The 22,013-nt window shown below is 42.1% G+C and overlaps 1 protein-coding gene across 1 annotated transcript; it reads left to right on the forward strand.

Annotated features, from left to right (window-relative positions):
- Window positions 1-4,255: 4,255 nt before the first annotated feature.
- Window positions 4,256-20,259, forward strand: scara3 (scavenger receptor class A, member 3). Its single transcript, XM_017411746.3, has 12 exons — window positions 4,256-4,582; window positions 11,608-11,643; window positions 12,541-12,585; window positions 13,464-13,583; window positions 16,016-16,096; window positions 16,272-16,390; window positions 16,496-16,740; window positions 17,041-17,263; window positions 18,171-18,259; window positions 18,329-18,521; window positions 18,637-18,814; window positions 18,893-20,259. The coding sequence occupies exons 1-12, from the start codon at window positions 4,576-4,578 to the stop codon at window positions 19,384-19,386; spliced, it is 1,830 nt and encodes a 609-aa protein (XP_017267235.1). The 5' UTR covers window positions 4,256-4,575; the 3' UTR covers window positions 19,387-20,259.
- The last annotated feature ends 1,754 nt before the right edge of the window (window positions 20,260-22,013 follow it).

Below are 22,013 nucleotides of genomic sequence, written 5' to 3' on the forward strand. Positions count from 1 at the left end.
TTTTCCTTTAAAAACAAACAAATAAACAAACAAACAAACTGCTGTTGTTTGTTTTCCAGGTGGAACACGAAGACGACGAGCCGGCAGCTTCGTGTAAGTATCTGTTGAAGGTTTTAAACGACATCGTGGTCTGTTTGGAGCCTCTGTGGCTGAAAATATAAACTTCATTTGAAAGACGTAAATGTTCCCTCAAATCCTTAATCAGACTAACAACACAAACAAAACGAGCACTTTAACATTTAGAGTTTGGGTTTAGAGGATCAGCCTCTGAAAACATCAACACAGATTGGACTTTATTTATTTAGCTGTTTGTAAAATAATTATAATAATATCTTTGTGTGAGGAAGCTGGCTTCACTCAGCAGATTGTTTTTGTTTTAAATGCAGAATTGGAGGTAAGATAGTTTGAAAAGCAGGTGATGGATTTATCAGAAAGATGATTTTTCTGAGTTCGATGCTGATGAAGCGGAAAGATCTGCTGAGGTAAAGGAAATCAAATTAAATCAATCATTAAATATTTAGCAGGTGTGATGATGCAGAGCTCAGACGATTGATCAAATCTAATTTTCTGTAAAAGTGGAGAATTTTTAAAACTTATAAATCTCATTATTGTTGTGATCCTGATGATAAACAATGAAATAAACACAATTTTAAGATTTTCCTCATTTTAATTTAAATACTTTTGAGTGTTATTGGAATCATTTACCACCAGGTGGCAGAATATCCATCCAGAACTCATCTAAAGTCTGAAGAAATAAATTTAGATCAAATGAGAACTTTAGAAGTTTATATTTATTATTCTGTTGCTCTGCGTGTTGTAATTTTAATAAAGTTAAAGTTTAAAAATTGTTTTTATCTGAAATATTCCAAACAAATAAGGAAGAAACAGAAATCCTGAAACTTAGTTTGAGTTTTTTCTTCTACACAGAAAACAAGAGAAACAAACTAAATCCTGACTGCTTTATGACTGCTGAATGACTGCTTAATGACTGCTGAATATCTGCTTAATATCTGCTGAATGACTGCTGAACGACTGCTTAATGACTGCTGAATATCTGCCTAATCACTGCTGAATCACTGCTGAAGATCTGCTTCATGATTGCTGAATATCTGCTGAAGATCTGCTGAAGAATCTGAAATGGAGTTGTTAAAGCTAAAAGAAACAAAAGACTAGCTTAAAGCTAAAAGCAGCAAAAGGCAGATCAGCAGAATGGTAGCTTAAAGTAGTAAAAGGGTAGCTAAAAGCTATTGTAGGGAAACACTATCTAAAATATCAAAAGGCTAACTCAAAGCTAAAAGCAGCAGAAACCAAAAGCAGAGCAGATATTCAGGAGGAGGTTTGAAAGAAAAACCTGTTTCTGTTGGACTGAAGCGATCAGGACGGATTTCTGTGGGAACGTGTTTGTAAATAAAGTCTAAAAGTTATAAAAACCAAACGTCTGCTGAATGAGCCGAACGTTTGGATGAAAGATTGAAACCGTTTCAGCTGAAATCACAGATTCTTGTTGTTTTGTCAGACTGGGTTTCATTTTCACTTGTTTTTCTGAAACCTGCAGATGTTTGTGACAAATAAAGAGCATCCTGAGGAAACATTTATGACTCCATGATGGCTCAGGAAGCCCAGCTGACCCGGTTTTTGTTCGCGTTTGAGTGAAAATAATCATATAAAAGTAAAACGAGTCTGCACAAAAAAACGCTCCAAGTTGACCAAACTGTTCAGCTGATTTCATCCTGCAGTCTGAGTGTTTCTGTCGTTCATCGCCTCCTCTCCTGCAGTTCTGTTTACGTCCCAACACTCCGGATGGCGTTTTATCACTTCAAGATGGATCGGAGAGCGGATCCGTGTTGGGCTGAATGTCTTGGAGCAGTTTGTGGGTTTCGTCCTGCGCGCTGATTTATTAAACGACTCAGCCAGACCAGGATTTTAAAGAAATGCTTAACATTCATGATCCGACTGAGTCCAACGCAGCTGTCAGCTTAAACAGATCTCAGTGGATGAAGTCATCAAACAACCATGTTGGCTCAAAGCTCTCCGGGAACACACGCAGCATAATTAAGCTCCCTGCTCGTTCTCCGAGCCGAGTCGATGCAGAGATCCAGGTTTGCCACAACCACTGAACTCTAATCCCAACGATCCAACACCGGCTAAAGCAAAGGCAGAAGTTTCTCGCTGGCGTGCAGAATCCGAATCTGATTAGAGCTTAATTAATCCCATCGGCTGTCCGGGACGATGGTGGAGGAGCTTCAAACGTCGGAACGACTCTGGGATCAATTTAAAATCCTTCGTGTCGCTTCAGGAATGCAGGACTCACAGAGCTGCGTTCGGTGTGTTTCTATTCACAGAAAAAGTCACTTTGAGTTCAAATGTTTGTCAGTAAATTAGCAAACAGGTTCCTAATTTCTTTCCAAATCATCCCATTGAGGACTAATAATTCTGTTCAACTCCGGTTGATACTTAATCTGATCCCAAATGACTTCAGTTTAGCAGCAGTTTTCTCCTGTTTTAAATGGATTAAACGCATTTTGGGTTTAATCCTAATCCACTCCGTCTGATTCAGCTTTTAGACAACGAAAACACCAGTTCTGACCCAATCTGAAAGTTTTATTTTACAGCTTTTTAAAGTTCGGTCCTGCTTTTTTTTAAATATATACATTCATTTGCAGTAATCTGTAGGATTATGTTCACAGCTTGGTTTATGTTCCTCTGTAATCAGGATTAAAACTCATTACTAAGACTTTCAGTCTAACTCTGCTTAAGATGAGTTACGCTTTAAAACTCCTAGTTAGGATTTACTTTTGGTTTTTTAAGTTTCATGACCACGTAAATAATCAATGACACCTTTTTAAAGTTTGCTAGAAGAAAAGCTGAACATTATCCTACAGCTGAAGGAGGTTTTATTGAGTGATTGCACTAAATAAGTAACCAAAATTGAATGAATGATTGAACGCGTCAACAAGCGAGCTCTTTACGTTCTGCTGTTGTTTATATTTTTACAGATTTAACTCGGCCGTGTCCAGTCCCGGTCCCGGAGGTGTTTCTCTGCTCCTCAGCAGCTCTTCAGGTCTTCATTCAGCTCAGGTGTGTCAGAACAGCTAAAACCTGCAGGACGGTGTCCCTCCAGGACCAGGATTGGACGCCGCCGCCGCCGCCTGAAATAGGACGGTAAATTCAGGAGACGACGTGAACGAGTTCCTGGACGGTGTGTAACACCTGCTGTTACTCTGAGAAGTTTGCAAGCTGGTGTCACACAGGGATTATAGCTTTTTCACAAGTGTTATATGGTTGTATTTTCATTCTTCCCATCAACAAAAAACATCCTTTTAGGCCAGAACTGAGGAAAGAAGGAGCTCATCGTGAAAAGGTTTGATTTCAAGAAGGCCGACTTTCTTATCATTGTTAAAGTGGTCCTGATCAGGAGCTCTCCAGGCTCTCTCTGGCTGCTTTTTCTGCCATTTTTTCAGTTTTGTACCATGTGACCATGAAGCATATTGTGCAGTTTGTGCTTAAAAACTGAGTCGGACCCAGGAATGCAGACCGACACAAGGAGCTGGAGTAGAACTTTAATCTGTAATAATTCAGGAACCAAAAGAAAACAGATGGCTGCTGTGGCAACAAAAACACAAGCTGAAGAGGTGAAGACTGAGAGACCGAATGGACTGGGACCGATGAGGAAACTGGAGACAGGTGGCCTAATGGTAACAGGAAACAGGTGCAGGTGGGCGGAGAAGCAGAGGCTGACTGACGGAAAATACAGAAAACATCCCAAACAATAAACAAGAGAGAGAAACGCAAAACAGTAAACAATAACAACCACAGATCCTGACAGGAAGTGGACGAGTGTGGCACAAAATAAGAAGAGTCAGGCTTAAAAAACACATCTGTGAACAGCATCTGAAAGACGGGAAACCCATCAAAAACCTGATCCAGGATCCTCCTTTCAAGTCATCCCCGACCCGGTTTCACACAAGGCAACTTCCTGAAGGAGCGGTGGGGAAACTGAAGTTTTATTTTTCCCACCCTGCAGATATTCCAGGTGCTCACCAACATTTGTCAGCAGTTAGCTTCAGCACGACACACACACCCTCTGCTTTTTTCATTTTATTTCTTTGTTCCCCTCCCATCCCTCTCTCTCTCTCTCTCTCTCTTTCCCTTAAACCACTCTTCTTCTTCTTCCTCCTCATCCTCGTCCCTCCAGCGTCGGGGCCTCCCTCCCTCTCAGAAGTTGCACATGGTTTCTGTTTGAGGAGGTTCTCGGGCTGCGAATGAGAAAAGGGAGGAGCTGCATGAAAACACACATGTTCAGAACTTTTACTGGTTTTCAGGAGAAATGACAGAACCCCCCTCTCCCCCCCCAGTAAAAATCTGAAGGATTCTTTTCCTTGCGCTGCTTTTTTTTCCTGCTCTTCGGATGTAGCTGAATCCTGCTCTGCACTGACTTTCCTGTGGAATTTGTTTGTTTTTTTTCTAGTGCAATTTGAAGACAAACGAGCTCGAACAAAAGGTGAAAAGGGACCGAAACATCATCATCATCAGCAGACTGGAGCAGCACCTCCCAGGAATCTGGAGACATAAACCATGAAAGGTAAGCAACCCCCCCTCCATTCAGACACCACCTCCTGTCAGCTGCAAACATGTCAAACGGTTCATATTTTGCTGTTTGAGCAAACAGAAAGCGTATTTGTAGGTCGGCACCTGCGCAGGGCGCCGGCAGCCACATATGCTCCTCATCAGCTCCGAGGACTTGGCAGCGCTGCTCCTGAGAAAGTGCACGGCTGTTGTTGTTGTTGGACGCGGGGGCTTGGATCAGTCGGGCTTTAAAACTGCGTGCGCGAGCGAAGCAGAGCAGCTCTGCGTTTCCTCCGCCGGCTCTCCCACGGAACGATTCGATACTCCCCTCAGATGGAGACGGGTGAACACATGAACGCTTGTAAGGAGAGCTGCCATAGGCTTCAGAGAGGGGAGGGGGTCCTGCAGGACTTCCAGTGAGGAGAAAAAGTGAAAAGGAGTGGAAATAAATTTGGTGAAGCAATAATAAGTGTTGACGTTCACAAGACTAACAGAATTAAAATGAGGTGAATTTAACCACAAGATGCTTTGCTGCTTCGGGTTTTTATCCTTCAACCTTCTGGGTTTGCTCAGTGAAAGTTGTTGCAGTTTTTCATTGTTCTGAGGTTCATAGATGGGTTTTCAGGTTGTGGGTGAAGCCTGCGTGGTGATGAACTAAGACTCTATAAGATTGTTCTCAGGAGAAGAAGCATCAGTGACAGAAACGCTTCTGCTGGGTTTTCACATTAAAGAGGCGCGGCCTTGTTTTTGATCACTCAGGTAAAGCTGCTGGGTTGGTTTCAACCAAACATTGGGTCAAAAGGTTTGACCCAGTGGTCTTCACAGCCCGCCATTTTAAGCCAGAAGTTGACCTGACTGGACCTCTGATTCATAATGGGACATGTAAAGATGGTAAAACCAGCTTGGTTGGTTTTGTCAACTTTAGTTTGCACAAAACGGTGAGTTTGGTTTCCCAAAGCAGCTGTTAGCACCGACACAAGTTACAATCATCTGATTAGGCTGAACTTTGACCTCTTATCCAACAAATGAGTCAGTTTAATCTCATTTTTGGGGTAGAAAACTTCACTCAGTCCCTGCTGAGTTGAAGCTACTGAGGGTTGGTTCGGCTCAGATTTGACGCAGCGCTGGGTCACAAATCAGGTGGTTTTAAAAGAAAACCAAAAGTCTTAGAGAAGTGAGAGATACATTGTGTGAAAGAAAACAAAGAGCCCGACAGTTTGATGTATAATTTATGTATTTCTTAGTCGTGGAAGTAAGAATAGTTTGTTTGTTTGTTTGTTTGTTTGTGTGACAGAGACCATAAAACCTAAACTGCCGTCTTGTAAAAACCGTTGACGGCGTCAGAGAGCCAGTTCAGACGTGTGAAGTCCATCTTTCTGTGACTCGATTAAACGTTGAATGATGTTTCTGCAGTGAGGCACGTCGGAGCTGCAGAGCTCCAAACACGGCCGGGTTTTCTCAGGCGCTTTGCCAAAAACCCAATTGACCTCCATTATTTTTCTTTCTTGCGGTTTTTTGCAGATTTTCTCCATGTTGCGCAGTGAACCGCTACCTAAAGCCACAGCGTGCTTTCCCCACATTTATTTGCATGTTTTATTCCAAGGAAACCTGTGCAGCAAGACAACGGCAGAAGCTTCTTTGTTTGTTTTCACACCTTTAATTAACAGCTGTTCTGATTTATAAGCTTTTGATTTATGTTTAACTAAAAGGATAAAGAAGTTATCATAATTGTTGTGGCAAAAAACAACCTAAATAAAGGAAATTAAACTAAAACAGAGCTAAATAAACCCCCTACTGGCAGCGTAATTGCAGGGAAACCACAGGACAGCGCTGTAAATGAACTCCCTTAAAGAACCTGCAAGGAGCAGGAGGTCCGTTCATGTGGTTCCCAGCCCCTCCAGAACCAAACGTGCTGCCTCACACATTCCTCCCTCGGCTGGGGAGGAGGGGGAGAGATGGGAGGACAGGAGGATGGCTGGTCCTCGGTCAGATTCACTTACCGGCTTATAAAAATACAGTCAAAGCTTTAAGAATGTCAGAAAAGAGACTGAATATCTGACTGATTAATTAGTTTTTAAATTCTCGGTTTTGTTTTCCTAATATTTCTCTCTTTTTTACATCATCACAAGCAGAATGATCTGTGTAAACGTGATGCATTTAATCAAACCAACTTGTCTTCGTTTGTCTGTCATGTTAGCAAAAAAACATAAAAACTCTCAGAAATATAAATCTACAACTGATGAACTTTTAGAGTCAACCTAAATCAGACTTGTTGCCACAGCTGAGTGAGCCTAAACACAAAAATGCTTTTAATTCTGTTAATTTTACAGATATTTAGTCAAATATTTAGAGTGGTAGCAGCTGAGAGTTGTTCCCAACACGTACTGATCAAAACATATTCATAGTTTAACGTTTTGGCCTAAAAGGCGGCAGGTGACAGGCATTCCTTCGAGGAGCTCTAGGCCTGAAACAGTGACGATGATGAGACTTAATTGAATTAAGTTCTTGTTTTGAGGACATTATATAACCCTGTTTGTGAAATGCTCCAGATGTTCCTCCGGGTCAGGATGGGTCGGGTCGGGACCCTACAGCTGCAGCAACATCAGCAAACTCTGTTTCTTTCGGATTAAACAACAAGGTCTCTGTGTGCCGGATGGAGGATGGAGGATGGAGGAGAGTCACACGCTGCCTTGTTTTCTGCTGCTCTCATTTGTTTGTGGCGTACTTCTGGTTCTGACCCGCTCCGTGGCTGTTCCAGCTGGTCAGGTTCATAAAACCTGAAACCTGCTCGGTGGAGCCTCGTGTTTCCTTTACCCCCCCAACCCTTAAAGAACCAGGGGAGCCGAGTCTTCGTATTAGACCCGCCCGTTGGTCCAACAGGCTCGTAAACGCGCCCGGTCTTGTCTTGGCATCCCATTCTGGACCAAAAACCGTCTGTTTTTTCAGCCACACCACAAGAAAAGCCCATTTTCTTGCGACGACCCAGCGTTGCGTTCCAGACGCTTAAAGTTTTGTGAAGAGACCACACATTCCTGCAAGAAGGAAACCAAATGCTTGAGATTTGAAGAGGGACTCTTGATTTTACGAGCTGTTTTCAAGACCACCACTTTTCTTTTCTTTTTTTTTTTTTTAAGCGACCGGGCCCATTTTCTGACTGTTTTCAATTAAGCCTTGGATTTACTGACATTCTTCGGGGGGAGATTTTCTTGTCAAAATAATAAATTTCACATTAATGTGAAGCAAGCATCCCTGTTGGTCAGCTGATCCCTCCACGGAGCCATTGTTGTGGTGAGGTCAGTGGGCGTTTAAGGCTCGTTACTCACAGTTTGGGGCAAATCGAGTCCAGAAGGGTGGGTGGATAGTAGGAGAGGGTGGGGAGGGGGGGCGTTGGAAAGTCCAAAACCCACAGAGAGAAACCACAGAAGAAGAACCACAAACATCTGATGGTTCCGATGGTTCACAGGCTCACAAACACCAAAGGTCTGATGGTGGAGCATCAGCACCTTTAACCTTCTCGTCTCCTCCATCTTGTTTGCACAGATTTGGGCTCTGAAAGTTCTTGTCCTGAATACAAAGGTGACGCAGAGGAAACACTCGGTGTTGTTTCCATTAGAGGCCGAAAGTATGCAGCTCTTTAAAGGGGTAGTTCACTTTTTTTAAGTGCTTTTGAGTTTTTGGTGTCTTATCTGCAGTGGACAGAAATTTCAGTTTGGAGAATCAAGATTTGTCATAGAGGAGTTAAACTAAAGTAGCAAAAGGCTAGCTGGAAGCTAAAAGTAGCAAAAGACTAGTTAGAATTTAAAAGTGCAAAATGCAAACTAAAAGCTAGAAGTAGCAAAAGGCAAAGCTGGAAGCTAAAAGTACTAAAAGTAGCAAGATGCTAGCTAAAACCTGAAAGTAGCAAGGTCAGCTACAGGTATCGAAAGACTAACTGGAAGCTAAACGTAGCAAAATGCTAGCTAAAACCTAAAAAGACGGAAAGGCTAGGTAAATGCTAAAAGTAACAAAAGACTAGTTAAAACCTAAAAGTAGCAGAATAGTAGCTAAGAGCTACAAGTAGCAAAAAGCGAGCTAAAATCTAAAGCTAGCAAATTGGTGGCTAAAAGCTAAAATGTGCAGAAGAAGACAGAAAGAAGAAGACGGAACTGAGGAAATCTCAGTGTGTTTCCAGGTGGAACATGTTTGTAAATAATGTGAAATATGTGAAGAAATATGTGAATGTGAAATATGTGAAGAAAACGAAAAGTCACGGCATCATTTCCTGAATGAGCTGAGTGTTTTCAGATATGAACAGAAACGGGAAATAAACGTGTGAATCCTGAATCAGCATTTAAATAATTCAGCTGAGGCTGGTTTGAGTTTTATTACATTTAGTCCTTTAATCTGGAACAAACAGGGACTGAAACGAAGACCCTCAGGAAGTGGTTACAGGTTTAAAAAGCCGACCCGTCCTTCGGAGCTCCTCGGGAGGCGTTTTCAGGTTCTGAGCATTTCCTCTGTGCTGTTCCTGGTCAAGCTGCGCTGATGTCAGATCAGTTTAGTTCTGCCCCGCCGGCGCTGGACGGGTCCACTTCCTCCCCATGACATGAGGTGGCTGTCGGGGGGGGGGTTAAACACAGAGAACAAGGAGAGTGAAGCGAAAGGAAAAGAGGAGTTTGAGTTTTAGCCTCCAATAGCACAGCTGGAATTGAAACATTTTGATCATTTTCTACCACAAACTGCTGAAACTGACAGGAATTTAGTTTCCGGCCCAGAAATGTATTTTAAATTCTGATTTGGGTCAGTCAGGGTTATAAAAATGCACAACCAGAGTAATGTTAGAATGTGATGTTACAGCTGTTCTCACTTCGCCTCCTTTTTTACACCCAGACTTCCTGAAACATGTTAGCTAAATATCTCATGATCCAGTGAACGGATTTTAAAGAAACTAATCAGCTAATGTACATCTACAGCGGGTTAACTTTTGGTGTCAGCCTGATTTAACATGGCCGCCACAGCTAATCAAACTTAGCAAACACAGCAAATGGCTGTAACTCAGTAGATTTTACAGATATTGATCTAAAACTGGGCGAGGTAGTAGCTGAGAGTCATCCCCAACACGTTCTGAGCATCAGCCGATTGCAAGAGATCTTAAAACATAAGAATTCAACCCTGTCTGTCTGTTAGCAAAATATTCCAGTAATCACTGGACAAATTTTGATGAAACGTTCAGATGTCCATCTACAGCTGATTAATGTTTGGAGTGAACCTGATTTAAGATGGCCGCCACGGCCAGCTGACTTTAACAAACACAAAAACACATTTTGGTGGCGATTCGGTCAAAGTTCAGGGTCAAAGGTCACCGATCAGTCCGCGTTATAACTCTGCAGATGTAAAACAGGAAGGGGAAACTCCACAGCTGGACACCTCATCATGGGTCAAGGGTGATCACTGTTGATTTCAAGGTGACAGGGTCAAAGGTCATAGTCACAGATGACTTGGTGCTCTAACTATGCAACCGTGTAACGGAGGAAAATGAAACTCCTCAGCTCCTCGTGGGTCAAAGAGGATGGCTGTTGAGTTCAAGGTTCATGGGGTCAAAGGTCACAGGTAACCCTGTCTCTGCTCCTACATGTGACCCTTCAGTTTCCGGTTGTGTCCGTTAGTTTGTCTGTCTGTCTGTCAGCAAAGATCAGGTGAAAACTGACGAACAGATTTGGATTAAATGGATTCAGTTCTGGTACTGATCCAGATTATGGTCCAGATTGTGATCCATATTATGATCCATATTATGAACCAGATTATGATCCAGATTGTGATCCATATTATGATCCATTTTATGAACCAGATTATGGTCCAGATTATGAACCATATTATGATCCAGATTATGATTCAGATTATGAACCAGATTATGATCCAGATTATGGTCCAGATTATGATCTTTTGAATCGTGCCGTGGCCTCGGTGGAGGTTTGCTACCTTCATTGTTATTTATCAGTCCTTCCTTCCTGTTAATCTGCGTTTTCTCTCCTCCTCCCTGTTTTTTTTCCTTCTTGTCTGATGACGTCAGCTGTTATTTTGTTCCGCCTCCGCCTCGTCGTGTAAACCTTCGCCTCAGGCGGCGCTCGTTCTGTCATTTAGCTTCTGATGTCATCGTTCTTTTTTCGGTTTTCACCAACCTGACATTTCTGTTCTCTGGTTTCATCGCAGCCCGGAATCAGCTCGTTTCTCCACCCGTCAAATTGGGGGTTTTGAACTCTGTTATTCGAGGTATAAATCTTCAAATTGGTCACAACCTCATCTGTTATCCATTTCATATGAGAAACGAACTGTTTTTTTAAGCCTTTTTCTTTTGTATTTATTGGAGAAATTGAATGAAAAAGGCCCGACTTGGCTAATGCTAAACAACTTCATGGGTTTTTAGCAGCTCGTTGGGAAGCTCGTTCTGGTCTCTTGTGTCTCCATTAATCACCTGCTATTGGCCACACAATGTTTCTGGAGTCAACCACCTACAAGATGGCCGCCACAGCTAAGAGAAGCTTTATTTAAATGCAAAACTGAGCCGGTTTTACAGATATTGAGCTAACACGTTATAGCTCACTCTCTAAGCACCAACAGATCTGTTTGAGTGTTTAAGACCTTTGAGTTAAAACATGTTTCTAGTAGATTAACGTCTGGATTATGTGCTTCTGTGAGATTATCCTGAGATTAAAGACATCTGAAGCTGAAAAGACAGAAAGTTTGTGTTTAAAACGTGTCAGAAAGATGATTTTAACCTGAAATATTCTCAGTTACAACAGTAAAAAAGAACCCGTTCTGATTACGTCTGCATTTATTTCTGAGCCTCAGCAGTCGGACGTGGTTTGGTCCGAGATCCAAGGACCTTTCATCGGGTTTATGTCAAAACTTTCTGCTGAACACGAGGGAGTCTTTTCCTCCAAGAACTCTCAGCCGAAGCCAGCAGCTGCTTCACGCCGGAGCTCAGGGCGGCGAGGCGGCGTGTTGGAGGCAGCGGAAGTTTCTTTGTCTCGAAAAATAAAAAACGTTCTCTTTGTTTTGCAGACAACTACGGTGGATATGAGAACCAGCTTTTCAAAGGTAACCATCAGAACACACACACCGCCGTGTTTTCACTGACAGCAAACACACACTCGGAGGGAAGCAGGGGTGCGGAGGGTGCACACACTGATGACACATGGTTTGCAGCACAGCCTGATGGACGCCAGAGTTAAAGGATTCATGGAAAATAAAGATTTATTGAGTTTTGTAAATCTGGTCTATAAGGCAGCTCTGTTGTTCATCTGTGTGCAAAACGTTTACAAAAAAAAGTGGGCGGAGCAGAATTATTACAATTTAATATATAATGTCTGTCCTAAATATACAGCAGGGCTATATAACTTAATTGCTTTGGTCATCCAGCAGTTATCCTCATTACGTAAATTTAATTTACGTTTTAAAATGTAGTTTTATACAACATAGATCATCTATGCGACAGGATGACCACTCTGATGGAAAAATTTGTCATTTCAGGTTTTCTTAAATATTTCTCTTACTTGTTTTTATTTTTCTGATTTAAAATCAAGTTTTATTTAAAACGAGCTCACCCACAGGCCGGATGTGGCCCCCGCGCCACCAGTTTAAAAGCCCCGGTTTGCAGCAGAAAGTGTGTTTTCAGATAAGACAGCGGGCCCTGCGGGTGGGTGGGTGTTTCACTGCATATATCTGGTGTTTTGGGTGTATGGAGTCACAAAAAAGAGCTTTTATGTCATTAGTTTTCTTCTATTGTTACAGCAGTTCAACAGGATTCAGACCACTTACTGTAAATTATCATTTGGGATCAGATCACACTTTTCACTAACATTTATTCAAATATCACAGTAATTATTCTCTCCAAGATCTGCTGCCACCCATGAAAAATAATAATCCAGGCTTGTTTGGTCCCATCAGGAATTAAATTCCTGCTTTTTTCATCCTTTTCTTGTTGCTGTTTCTCAGATGAGGACTTCACCGGAGAGGAGGAGGAGGCGCCTTCTTTTCGAGGTAACAAAAACAAACACTCCAACGTCGTGTGTGTTAACCTGTGTTGTTACTTTTTATAATATGACTAATTTTTTTTATTTTCAATAACAGCTTCTGTCTGTGTTGTCAGCAAAGTCTTTGGTTCTGAACTATTTTTTAAGATTACGTTGCATCTCTCACTTCATATCGATGACAGATGAGTCATTTTATTCAATAGTTGTCACTCTGTGACCCAGATCGGGGAGTGTGTGTTAATACAACAGTAGAAAAATAAAATAAAACACAGATGAAAAGCCCAAGCTCAAGAAAAGGTTGAGTTTGGTTAAAAAAAAACACATTAAAGGGATTTATTGTTCAGTCGTATTTTTGATTAAAAAAGAAGAAAAATTTAAATGCAGGGATCAGTGACAGTAATTAACTCGGCCTGTCCAACTTAAGAAGTTTACAAAAATAAAACGGATCTAAGCTAAAAGCTTCAGAAACGATCTAAAACAGAAGAATGGCTCCTTGTCTCAATATGAGGGGGAGGAAGACAACCGAGGTTCTTACAAATGAAACAAATATCTGTAAGAACAATTCTTTGTCACAAATAGAAGACTGGAAACTCAAATGTTCCAGGAGGTTTTACACAAAAAACAGTTCCTTGTTCGCTACAGACAACAAAGGTCAAAGGTCATTTTTTCATCTCGTGTAATGATATTCAGGAACAAGAAGCCTTATCCGAGGAGCAGGAAAACGCTGAGCCCTGGAACATTTTATTCATTTGGGATCATCTGGTTTATATTAGTTTGTTTGGGTTTCCTCCATGTCTGCAGCGATCCAACAGGTCGGGAGTTGACCTTCCACCTTTAAGGCGCCCTCAGACGTAACGTTTTCCATCTCCTTTCGTGCGTCTTCAGGTCGAACACGAGGCGGCTGTGTGAGATGCCAGCAGAGCCACTCCCTTCAGCTGGCCGTCAGAGTCCTGTACGGATTTGTTGCTTTCCTCGTCATCACCGTCGCCGTGCTGGCCTCGCTCGGTAAGACTCAGTTTTCGTTGCTTAGGTCCAGATTTGCAGAGATTCCCTGCTGGACAGCACCGGCGGCGCGTTCGGTTTGGTAACTCCACAGATTAATGCATGAAAAGGCGCGGGAATGTCAAACATTTCTAATTAACCGCAGATCAAATGGTTCTGTTTTTAACCTTCCAGCTGCTCAGCACTAACAGATGGGTTTCACGTTAGCATCACTTTTTACTGGAGCTAAGAGTCGTAAATCTTCATCTTTTACTGCGGTTCAGGAATCCCAGAGGGGAGGAGGATGAGGAGGAGGAGGAGGTCTGGTTAGTGATACAACCTCCTCCTGTAAAAACCTGTGTTCAGGTACAGAACATGATCGGGTTCAGGTTCGTTTTGGGTCTGCTGTGGACACAGAAACAGAACATTTCATGACTTTAGTAGCGGTTAGCATCACGCTGTTGTAGATTCTCTGTCATTCAAGCAAATCCAAAAAGTTTTAAACAAACAAAGCAAAAAACAAACAGTCCAGATGCTTTTGTTTGTTTTTTTAAACTTTTTGGATTTGCCTGAATGAATCTACAACAGCGTGATGCTAACCGCTAACGTTACCGTCAGTTAGCGTCACATTTATAATAAGGTAAACGGACACAAATTGTTTATCTTTTAAATTATTTGAACGAGGAAGTACTCCATTTAATTAAGTTTGTTTTTACGGTTGTTGTTTGTAAGCTGATGTTATGAATTTGTTCTTGAAACGTTAGCTTGCTAACTGAGCGAAGGAGCTAAGCTAGTTGCTAACATTTAGCTGCTACTTTCATTTTTGCAATGTTACTAAACAATTCACTGTTTAGTAGTTAATTTTTTGAGGGAACAAATAAATTAAATTAAATTAAAGCTGCAGCAGTTGACTAAACTTTAGTCAGCTATAAAAATCCTAATCATCTCCGTATTCACTGAACTCTACTTTTCTGTTTTCTTGTTGTGAAAATTGCTTTTTGTTTGTTTTTAATTATTATAGAATATGAGACAACTCAATATTTAAGGCATTTTAGTTACTTCTGATAAAATGACATTGTCTTTTTTACTCATTTAACGACTTCAAACACTTAAAATCAAACTTAATTTTTCACTAATTCACTTTTTAAAACTAGCTTAGAATAGTTTTACCTTGAACATATACGAGAGCAGTTTAAACATTTTGTGGGTAAAAGTACAAAAGTTTTTAGAAGTACTGTAAAAGTATGATTTTTTGGGGGGGCAGACAGCATACAAAGATAGTAAATGTCAGAACTTGAGTATTTAAATTGACTTTTATTTGTGTATTTTAATAGTCTCAGTGTAGTCTTTTGGTATTTCACGACCAGTTTGAGTTTGTAGGTTGTTTTTTCTTCTTGTAGTTCTTTTTAAAACCTCTAAGTGTCCTCAGCTCCTTTTTTACCACCTGTACTCTATTAGTTATCAGCACACCTGTTGTCATTCATCATTTAATTATTAAGTTTAATTTATGTGTTTGCGTTTTGTGACAGTAAAATTATAACAAGTAACACCAGTATCAGTCTCACAAAACAAAAAAAACTGGAGTAACAAATCTGTCATGAGACATTTTAAACTTTAAGCTTAGCACGACTGCAAGATATTAGAAAAACTTGGGATGTGCAACATTATTGTTTAATATGATAAAATATAACTATCATCTTATTGAGGATTGATCAGATATATCACTGCTGTAGAGAACACGAATTCATGGAACTTGAAATCTAATGCTCTGTGGTTTATAAGCAGCTGTTTGCAATGGTAATATTGACATTGTGATGTTGATAAATTTACGATATATGCGATAACAGTAACTGTATTCCCTTTCATCCAAAGTAATAAGAACCCGTACCCCTGGGGTCATTTTCCAGCTAACAGGAGCCATTAACCACGTTCTTCATCACTGTCACCATATCTAATACGCCAGAGCAGCTGGTATGTGCGGAACATGTGGAAGTATTTATATATGTAAAGGCAAACGACGAGGTCGAGGCTGAACATAACCACCAAACAAGCTTGCATTCTTACCAACCTAAACTTGTACACACATCGCAATCACGTTCACTAAACTGTTGCTCTCCTGGGAAATATGTGGAGGGGTTGGGACCTGACCAGCTGGAGAAATATTTATGTTTTAATCGCCTTTGTTAGCTAATGAAAACTTAACATGTTTTGTTTTCTGGGCTTAAATTACAACTTCCTCGTTTTGCTCTTTTAAATACGTCACATTTCCTGTTTCTTCAGAGTTCTGCCTTATACATACTTACTTTAAAGCCTTTTTAGGTTTATATAATGTAGTTTTCCCCAACATAAAACTTTACAGCTTGTCATTGAACCATTTTGTTTATATAATGTTGGTATTTTTATGCCATTTGAGCATCAGCTTTAACGTCTTCTTTTATAAATCTCTGCGCCTTCAGTGTTCAAAAAGGTGGACAGTTTATCTGAGGAGGAAGTGACGTACAACAAGAAGATCACCAAGGTTCAACAAGGCATCGAAGGTGAATTATTATTATTTTACACTGACTTTGCTCAGATATGACGGAAGTCAAATTTAGAAACCAAATCCAGTGTGAAGGTCAACGATTACCCAAGTTGTCAGATGAGATAGGTCTGTCCAGATGTGGACAGATGTGGACGTTCCTCTCACTTCCTTTTCTTTTCTCCCCACCTAAGATCTGAGGTCAGTTTCTAACTGTTCAGGCTGCCTGGATGTGACATTTTACAGCGAGGAGATCAACAGGCTAAAGAGAGAATTTGAAGACATCCAGAAGATGATACTGGGCCAGGAGCAGGTATGATCACAGATCTGAGTCCGAAGCCCAAACCAGTCTATTCGTAAGAATACAGCACAGATTAAAGCAAACCCTGTTGTCTCCTTTGATTTCTGACCCCTCCAGGTCTTGGACCATGCCTCCCAAACACAGAGCACCATAAAAGCCACCAGCAGCCAGCTGACGAGGGAAGTCCAAAATCACCTGGTGTCGATCCGTTTGCTCAACCAGTCCCTGGAACGATTCCAGGACCAGGTGGATGGTTGGAAGGAGGTGATCGAAGAAACGGAGGAGAAGATGAAAACTCTGACAGAGGATCAGTACGACATTAAAGCTATGGCACAGCAAGTGAACATGACAGTCGCTCTCAGGTGAGACGAATTTCAGACAACATAAACACAGATTTTACTCTTTTAATTTCACCTAAACATGGATTGTATAATATGTAGGGGACCATGAATCTGTGAAAACAGCATTTCAGGGCAAGCTACCTAATGGTTGTTGAGATGTTTGAGTCTGGACCAACCCTTCATGCTTGCTGCTTGCCTTCCTAAAACAAAAATAATTAATATTAATGTTTACACGCTTTTAGAAAGCAGTGCCACCCCTGGTCCGAGGACCACATTAGGCCAGAAAAGATCACGTTTTCTGATCTTTTTTCTGCTCCTCAGCACGATGTGGATCCATGCCCTGCAGAGGAAAGCAGACGAGGACACTCTGGTGCTCCAGAAGTTGACCGGCGACTGGCAGAACTACAGCCGGGTTCTGGGCGCCATCAAATCCAACACGAGCAGCACGTCGCAAAGCATGCGTCTCCTTCAAAACAGCGTCATGATAGATCAGCAGAGGATGCTGTCCATGCTGTCCGATCTGATCCATGACCTCAACCAGCAGGTAACTGAACCTGGACCTTCTGAGCTCGTTTGATGAAGACGTTCTGGTCAGAAGGTTTCAAGCAGGGCGTTAAAATGTTTATCCTAAACACTGACCTCAGCTCATCAGATTCTGGTGTGTTTTTGGAAAACCAGTTTAAACCCTGAAAGCAGCAGCAGAGTTTAAAACTGAGGACTGAACCGTGTGAGTTATTAGGTGCTTCCGGACCTCAGGGGACGGGTTCACTGTTCTTAGAGCTAGCTTGCCTTTTATTGTTACTGTAGCTGTTTGTGGTCGTTATAACTACATTTACTAGGTCTGTTTTAGCTCCTGCTTTAGAATACGTGGTTTTGTAGCTCAGCAGTGACGTAAATGGACGTGACTGGTCCCTACCTACGCACCTGTTGACTTGTTGAGCAGCACCTTTCATAAACTGTGTTAGCATTATTTTGTATGAGACCCAGAACTCTCTGGAGGGATCGTGTATCCTCTCTGGTCTGGGAACACCTTGGGATCCTCGGGGAGGAGCTGGAGAGTGTCTCTGGGAAGAGGGAGGTCTGGGTTTCCCTCCTGGACCTGCTGCCTCCGATCATGGATGACTGGTAGAAGACGGAGATGGAGGAGATTTGTGTCGTTGCTCTACTTCTTTGTATTTGTAGCACATTATCAAACTTCGGTGTCATCATTAATCCAAAGACAAACATCAGACACATCACTCTGACTGCTCCATCCTCCGCTGCACCGACCGTCGGCTGACTTTTACACAATCACAGTGCTCCCCTGGTGGTGCGAAAGCAAACACGTAGGTCCCTATAACCCCCCCATAGTGGGACTAAGAGTCCTCGGAGAGTCCTTAGAACTATTTGGTTTGAAAGCACCTATGGCGGATATCTTGGATTATCTCTGCAGCCTGTTTGCTTTCCTGCAGGTGATGAACGTCCACATGCAACTTGAAAATGTGACTGGTTTCGTGGACGGAAACGAGGACAACCTGCACGATCTCCAGTACCACTTCAGGTAACACAGAACTTTCAGTTTTGGACTTAAACGCTGTGATCCAACGCGATCTTCAACCGTCTCTTTCAGGTACTATCAGAACCAGACGGGTGAACGTTTCTCTGCCTTGGACGGCCGTATGAACTCCATCGAGATGGAGATCGAAACCATCGCCTCTAGCATCAACGCCACCGTCAGCCATGTCCAGAGCATGTACAAGTACATCAACGTGGAGAGCTCGTCCTGCCAGAGTCGCCTGGGCAGACACACCGAGGACCTGCAGGTTGGGAGGAAGACGAGAAATAAATGTGTTTAAAGATCTTTGGTCTCATCATAATCATCATCAAACAGGTTTTTTTAAACTGTAACTTTGGAAAGTTGATTCCTTTCTTCTGCAGAACATGAACAGCACGGTGTTGTTACTCCAAAACGCAGCCGAAACACTGAGGCAGCAGAACATGCTGCTGAGCGTCCGGCTGGACATGGACGTGAGGAACCTGTCCATGGTGATGGAGGAGATGAAGCTCGTGGATGTTTTTCACACCCAGGTCATAAAAAACTTCACTATCCTCAAAGGTACTGCAGTCGTACAGAAACGGAACAATGTGGCTCCTCTTTAATTTTGGAATTCACCTCACAGTGTTTAAACCACAGGTGCTCCTGGACCACGTGGACCCAAAGGGAACCGCGGTGAGACTGGCCCAAAAGGACCTGAAGGACTCACTGGAAGCAAAGGAGACAGAGGCCCTATAGGGAGCAGTGGACCTGTTGGTGTGAAGGGTTCCCTTGGACCCAGAGGAGGACCGGGTGAACCAGGCCCTGTTGGCAACAAAGGGGCTCCAGGTATCAAAGGAGCCAAGGGGTCAATTGGTCTCCAAGGCCCCAAAGGGGAAAGGGGCCAAAAAGGTGACATGGGTCCTTCTGGTAAAGACGGTGCACGTGGGCCCACAGGGCCTTCAGGAATCCAGGGCCAGGTAGGACTGCCTGGTGTCACTGGGCCACCAGGGTCAAGGGGAAAACAAGGGCCGGCAGGGCCACCTGGACCACCAGGCACCCCCGGACCGCCCGGCTCGCCGTACATCCCGGACCGCACCGACGCCGCTCAGCAGCGAGCTGTGACGCCTGCTGCCGGGTCCAAGAGACAGTAGGGACAAACGTGGAGCGTGGCGGTGAGTCCCAATCTCAATCAGACGTAAACTGAAAGAATCATTGTAATCTGAAACACAATTATTTGTTTCTGAGAAGAATTATAAACAAACGCAGCAGATCCAGGTCAGGATGGGACATTTGGTTAGATCTCAAACAGACTGAACTGTTGGTGGGAAATTAAAACACCGCTGGGCTGAAAATGGAACATTTAGACTTTGTATTCTCGTGGTTTCAGTAAAGCTCATGTGTTTCAATCAAATTAGTAACTAAAACTCTCCCACGCCTTAAAGATCTTAGTTGTAGAAAGTATAGGAAGCAAAAAAAACGTCTTAAGGGACCAAAACCTCGAACTAGGAGGGCTGTTAACCACCGATTTGGACCGAACTAGTTGTGTTTCCATCCAAACTTATCAGCCTCATGAGTTACAGAATGAACACAAAAGCAAAGTGTGTTTTTGCACAACATTAAAGGCACATCCCTGCCCGCTGACTGGCACTTTATTGGGTCATAAAAAGTGGAAATTAACCACGGTTTTCAGAGCAGGTACTCTGAAGACGTTTTCTTTCCCAGGCTTGCTTCAGTCAGATGAGCTCAAGGCCGGCCGTTTACCTGAGAGAAAAAAAGGAAACATTTACGATTCAGACGTCCTAAAGCTGTAAATTTGTAAATATGCAATCAAACGCGAATCAGCCAAGTTTACAGTTAACTTTTCTTGGAGAAATCACTATGAAAAGAGTTTTGATCTTGTGTTACGTTCATTTATATCCCAAAATAAAAGTTTTGCAAAAAGGGGAAATCTAGATTTTTGCAGTTTGTTGTAATGAAATGCGACTGGTTTGCATTGAACTTAAATAAACGTTGTTTCCAACAGATTCTGGATTTTTGGCATCATATTTTCATTAGCCCCTCTGATTAGAGCTGCTTGTTCTTCTTCTTCCTGTTTGTAGTTTCTTATGTACAACTTTTAGCCTCTTCGGCTGTTTTAACCGTTCAGCTCCCTCTGGACATTACAGCCACAGTAACTTTTACACTTAAATAATAAATATTTAACTTTATTTACATGTTTGTTCTCATTGAACGGAGAACTCTTCAAATCCTTGAAAAAATGTGTTTGTTAAAATTTACTTCAGCAAGTTTGCTTCATATTTGGCTTTTAGCTACTATTCTAATAATTCAGCTTTTTGGCTACTTCTCTCACCTTTTTGCTACTATTTTGCTATTTTTAGCTATCCTTTTGGTAGTTTTAGCTTTAGCTACTGTTTAGTTGATTTTAGCTGCGGTTTTGCTAATGTTAGCTGTTGTTTTGTTATTTTTAGCTTCTGTTTTATTTATTTGTTTTTGTTAATAGGTTTTGGTAAACAGCTAATGTTAGCTGCTGTTTTGCTTTTTTTAGCTGCTGTTTTGCTTATTTTAGCTGCAGTTTTGCTCCCTTTAGCTGCAGTTTTGCTTATTTTAGCTGCAGTTTTGCTTCTTTTAGCTGCTGTTTTGCTTCTTTTAGCTGCAGATTTGCTTCCTTTAGCTGCTGTTTGCTAATGTTAGCTGCTGTTTTGCTTCTTTTAGCTGCTGTTTTGCTTCTTTTGGCTGCTGTTTTGCTTCTTTTAGCTGCAGATTTACTTCTTTTAGCTGCAGATTTGCTTCCTTTAGCTGCAGTTTTGCTAATGTTAGCTGCTGTTTTGTTATTTTTAGCTTGTGTTTTGTGTATTTGTTTTTGTTAATATGTTTTGGTAAACAGCTAATGTTAGCTGTTTTGCTCCAGTTGTTCTTTAGCATTTGTTCTGCCGCCTTTAGCTTTTAGCTGCTGATCTGCTGCTTTTAGCTTTCAGTCATTCAGCCCTCCCCTCTTGCTTTGAGTTCAACTGAAAGCTGCGTAACGTCTGGCAGCTAAAAGCAGCGACAGAAGCTAAACGTTGGAAATGTGCAGCAGCTGAAACAGAAACGGTGCGGGCGGGTTCGGCGCCTCTCTGGACCATCTGACCGAGAGGAAGCCATTTTAGCTTTTCACAAAAAGAAAAGAGACGTTTCATATTGTCTTTTTTTCCCCCCTTCTGGAAACCATTTCTGGAGGGATGTAGCACCTCTTTCCACAGAAACACTCGCCGGCTGGCTGGCTGTGGGTGTGTTCGCCTGAAAACCCCCCACAGGAGCCGAACTTTCTGCTGATTCAGTGATGTAAGCCGAACCCAGTGACGGTGACTTCGGACAATAAACTGGTGTCGAGTCATTTTACAGGCTGTAATTCAGATCTGACCACAAACAGCCGGCTGAGACGTTTCTGCTCTTTTTTTTACGTTTAAATAAGAGTTCACCTAAACTTTCAGATCCTTCACCAAACCTTCGAAGGACACGGACACGCAGACGCAGACCTTTAAAGCTTTCTTTTGCAGGAAAAAGTCAAAAACCTTTGTAGTTCAGTTCAAGACGGCCACCACAACTAGCTGTCTTTAAACAACCTAACAACATCAAATTTGACGTGGTAGTAGCTGAGAGTCATCCTCATAACGTTATTTTCAAGGTTTCTCCAAAATGGCTGCAACAAGATGAGATGATTTTAGTGTAAATCTTTGGCTCTGCTTCATAAAAAAACGTTTTTAAGCCCATCTGATTAAATCTTCACACGACTCCTCTC

This window comes from Kryptolebias marmoratus, linkage group LG19 (assembly GCF_001649575.2).
Source record: "Kryptolebias marmoratus isolate JLee-2015 linkage group LG19, ASM164957v2, whole genome shotgun sequence".
NCBI lineage: Eukaryota > Metazoa > Chordata > Actinopteri > Cyprinodontiformes > Rivulidae > Kryptolebias > Kryptolebias marmoratus.

What these genes read in the sequence shown, in the direction of transcription:
- scara3 (XM_017411746.3), top strand. An exon ending in GGTTCAACAAGGCATCGAAG is followed by an intron (nt 16,097 to 16,271) that starts GTGAATTATTAT and finishes TCCCCACCTAAG; the next exon opens with ATCTGAGGTCAGTTTCTAAC. An exon ending in TGATACTGGGCCAGGAGCAG is followed by an intron (nt 16,391 to 16,495) that starts GTATGATCACAG and finishes TGACCCCTCCAG; the next exon opens with GTCTTGGACCATGCCTCCCA.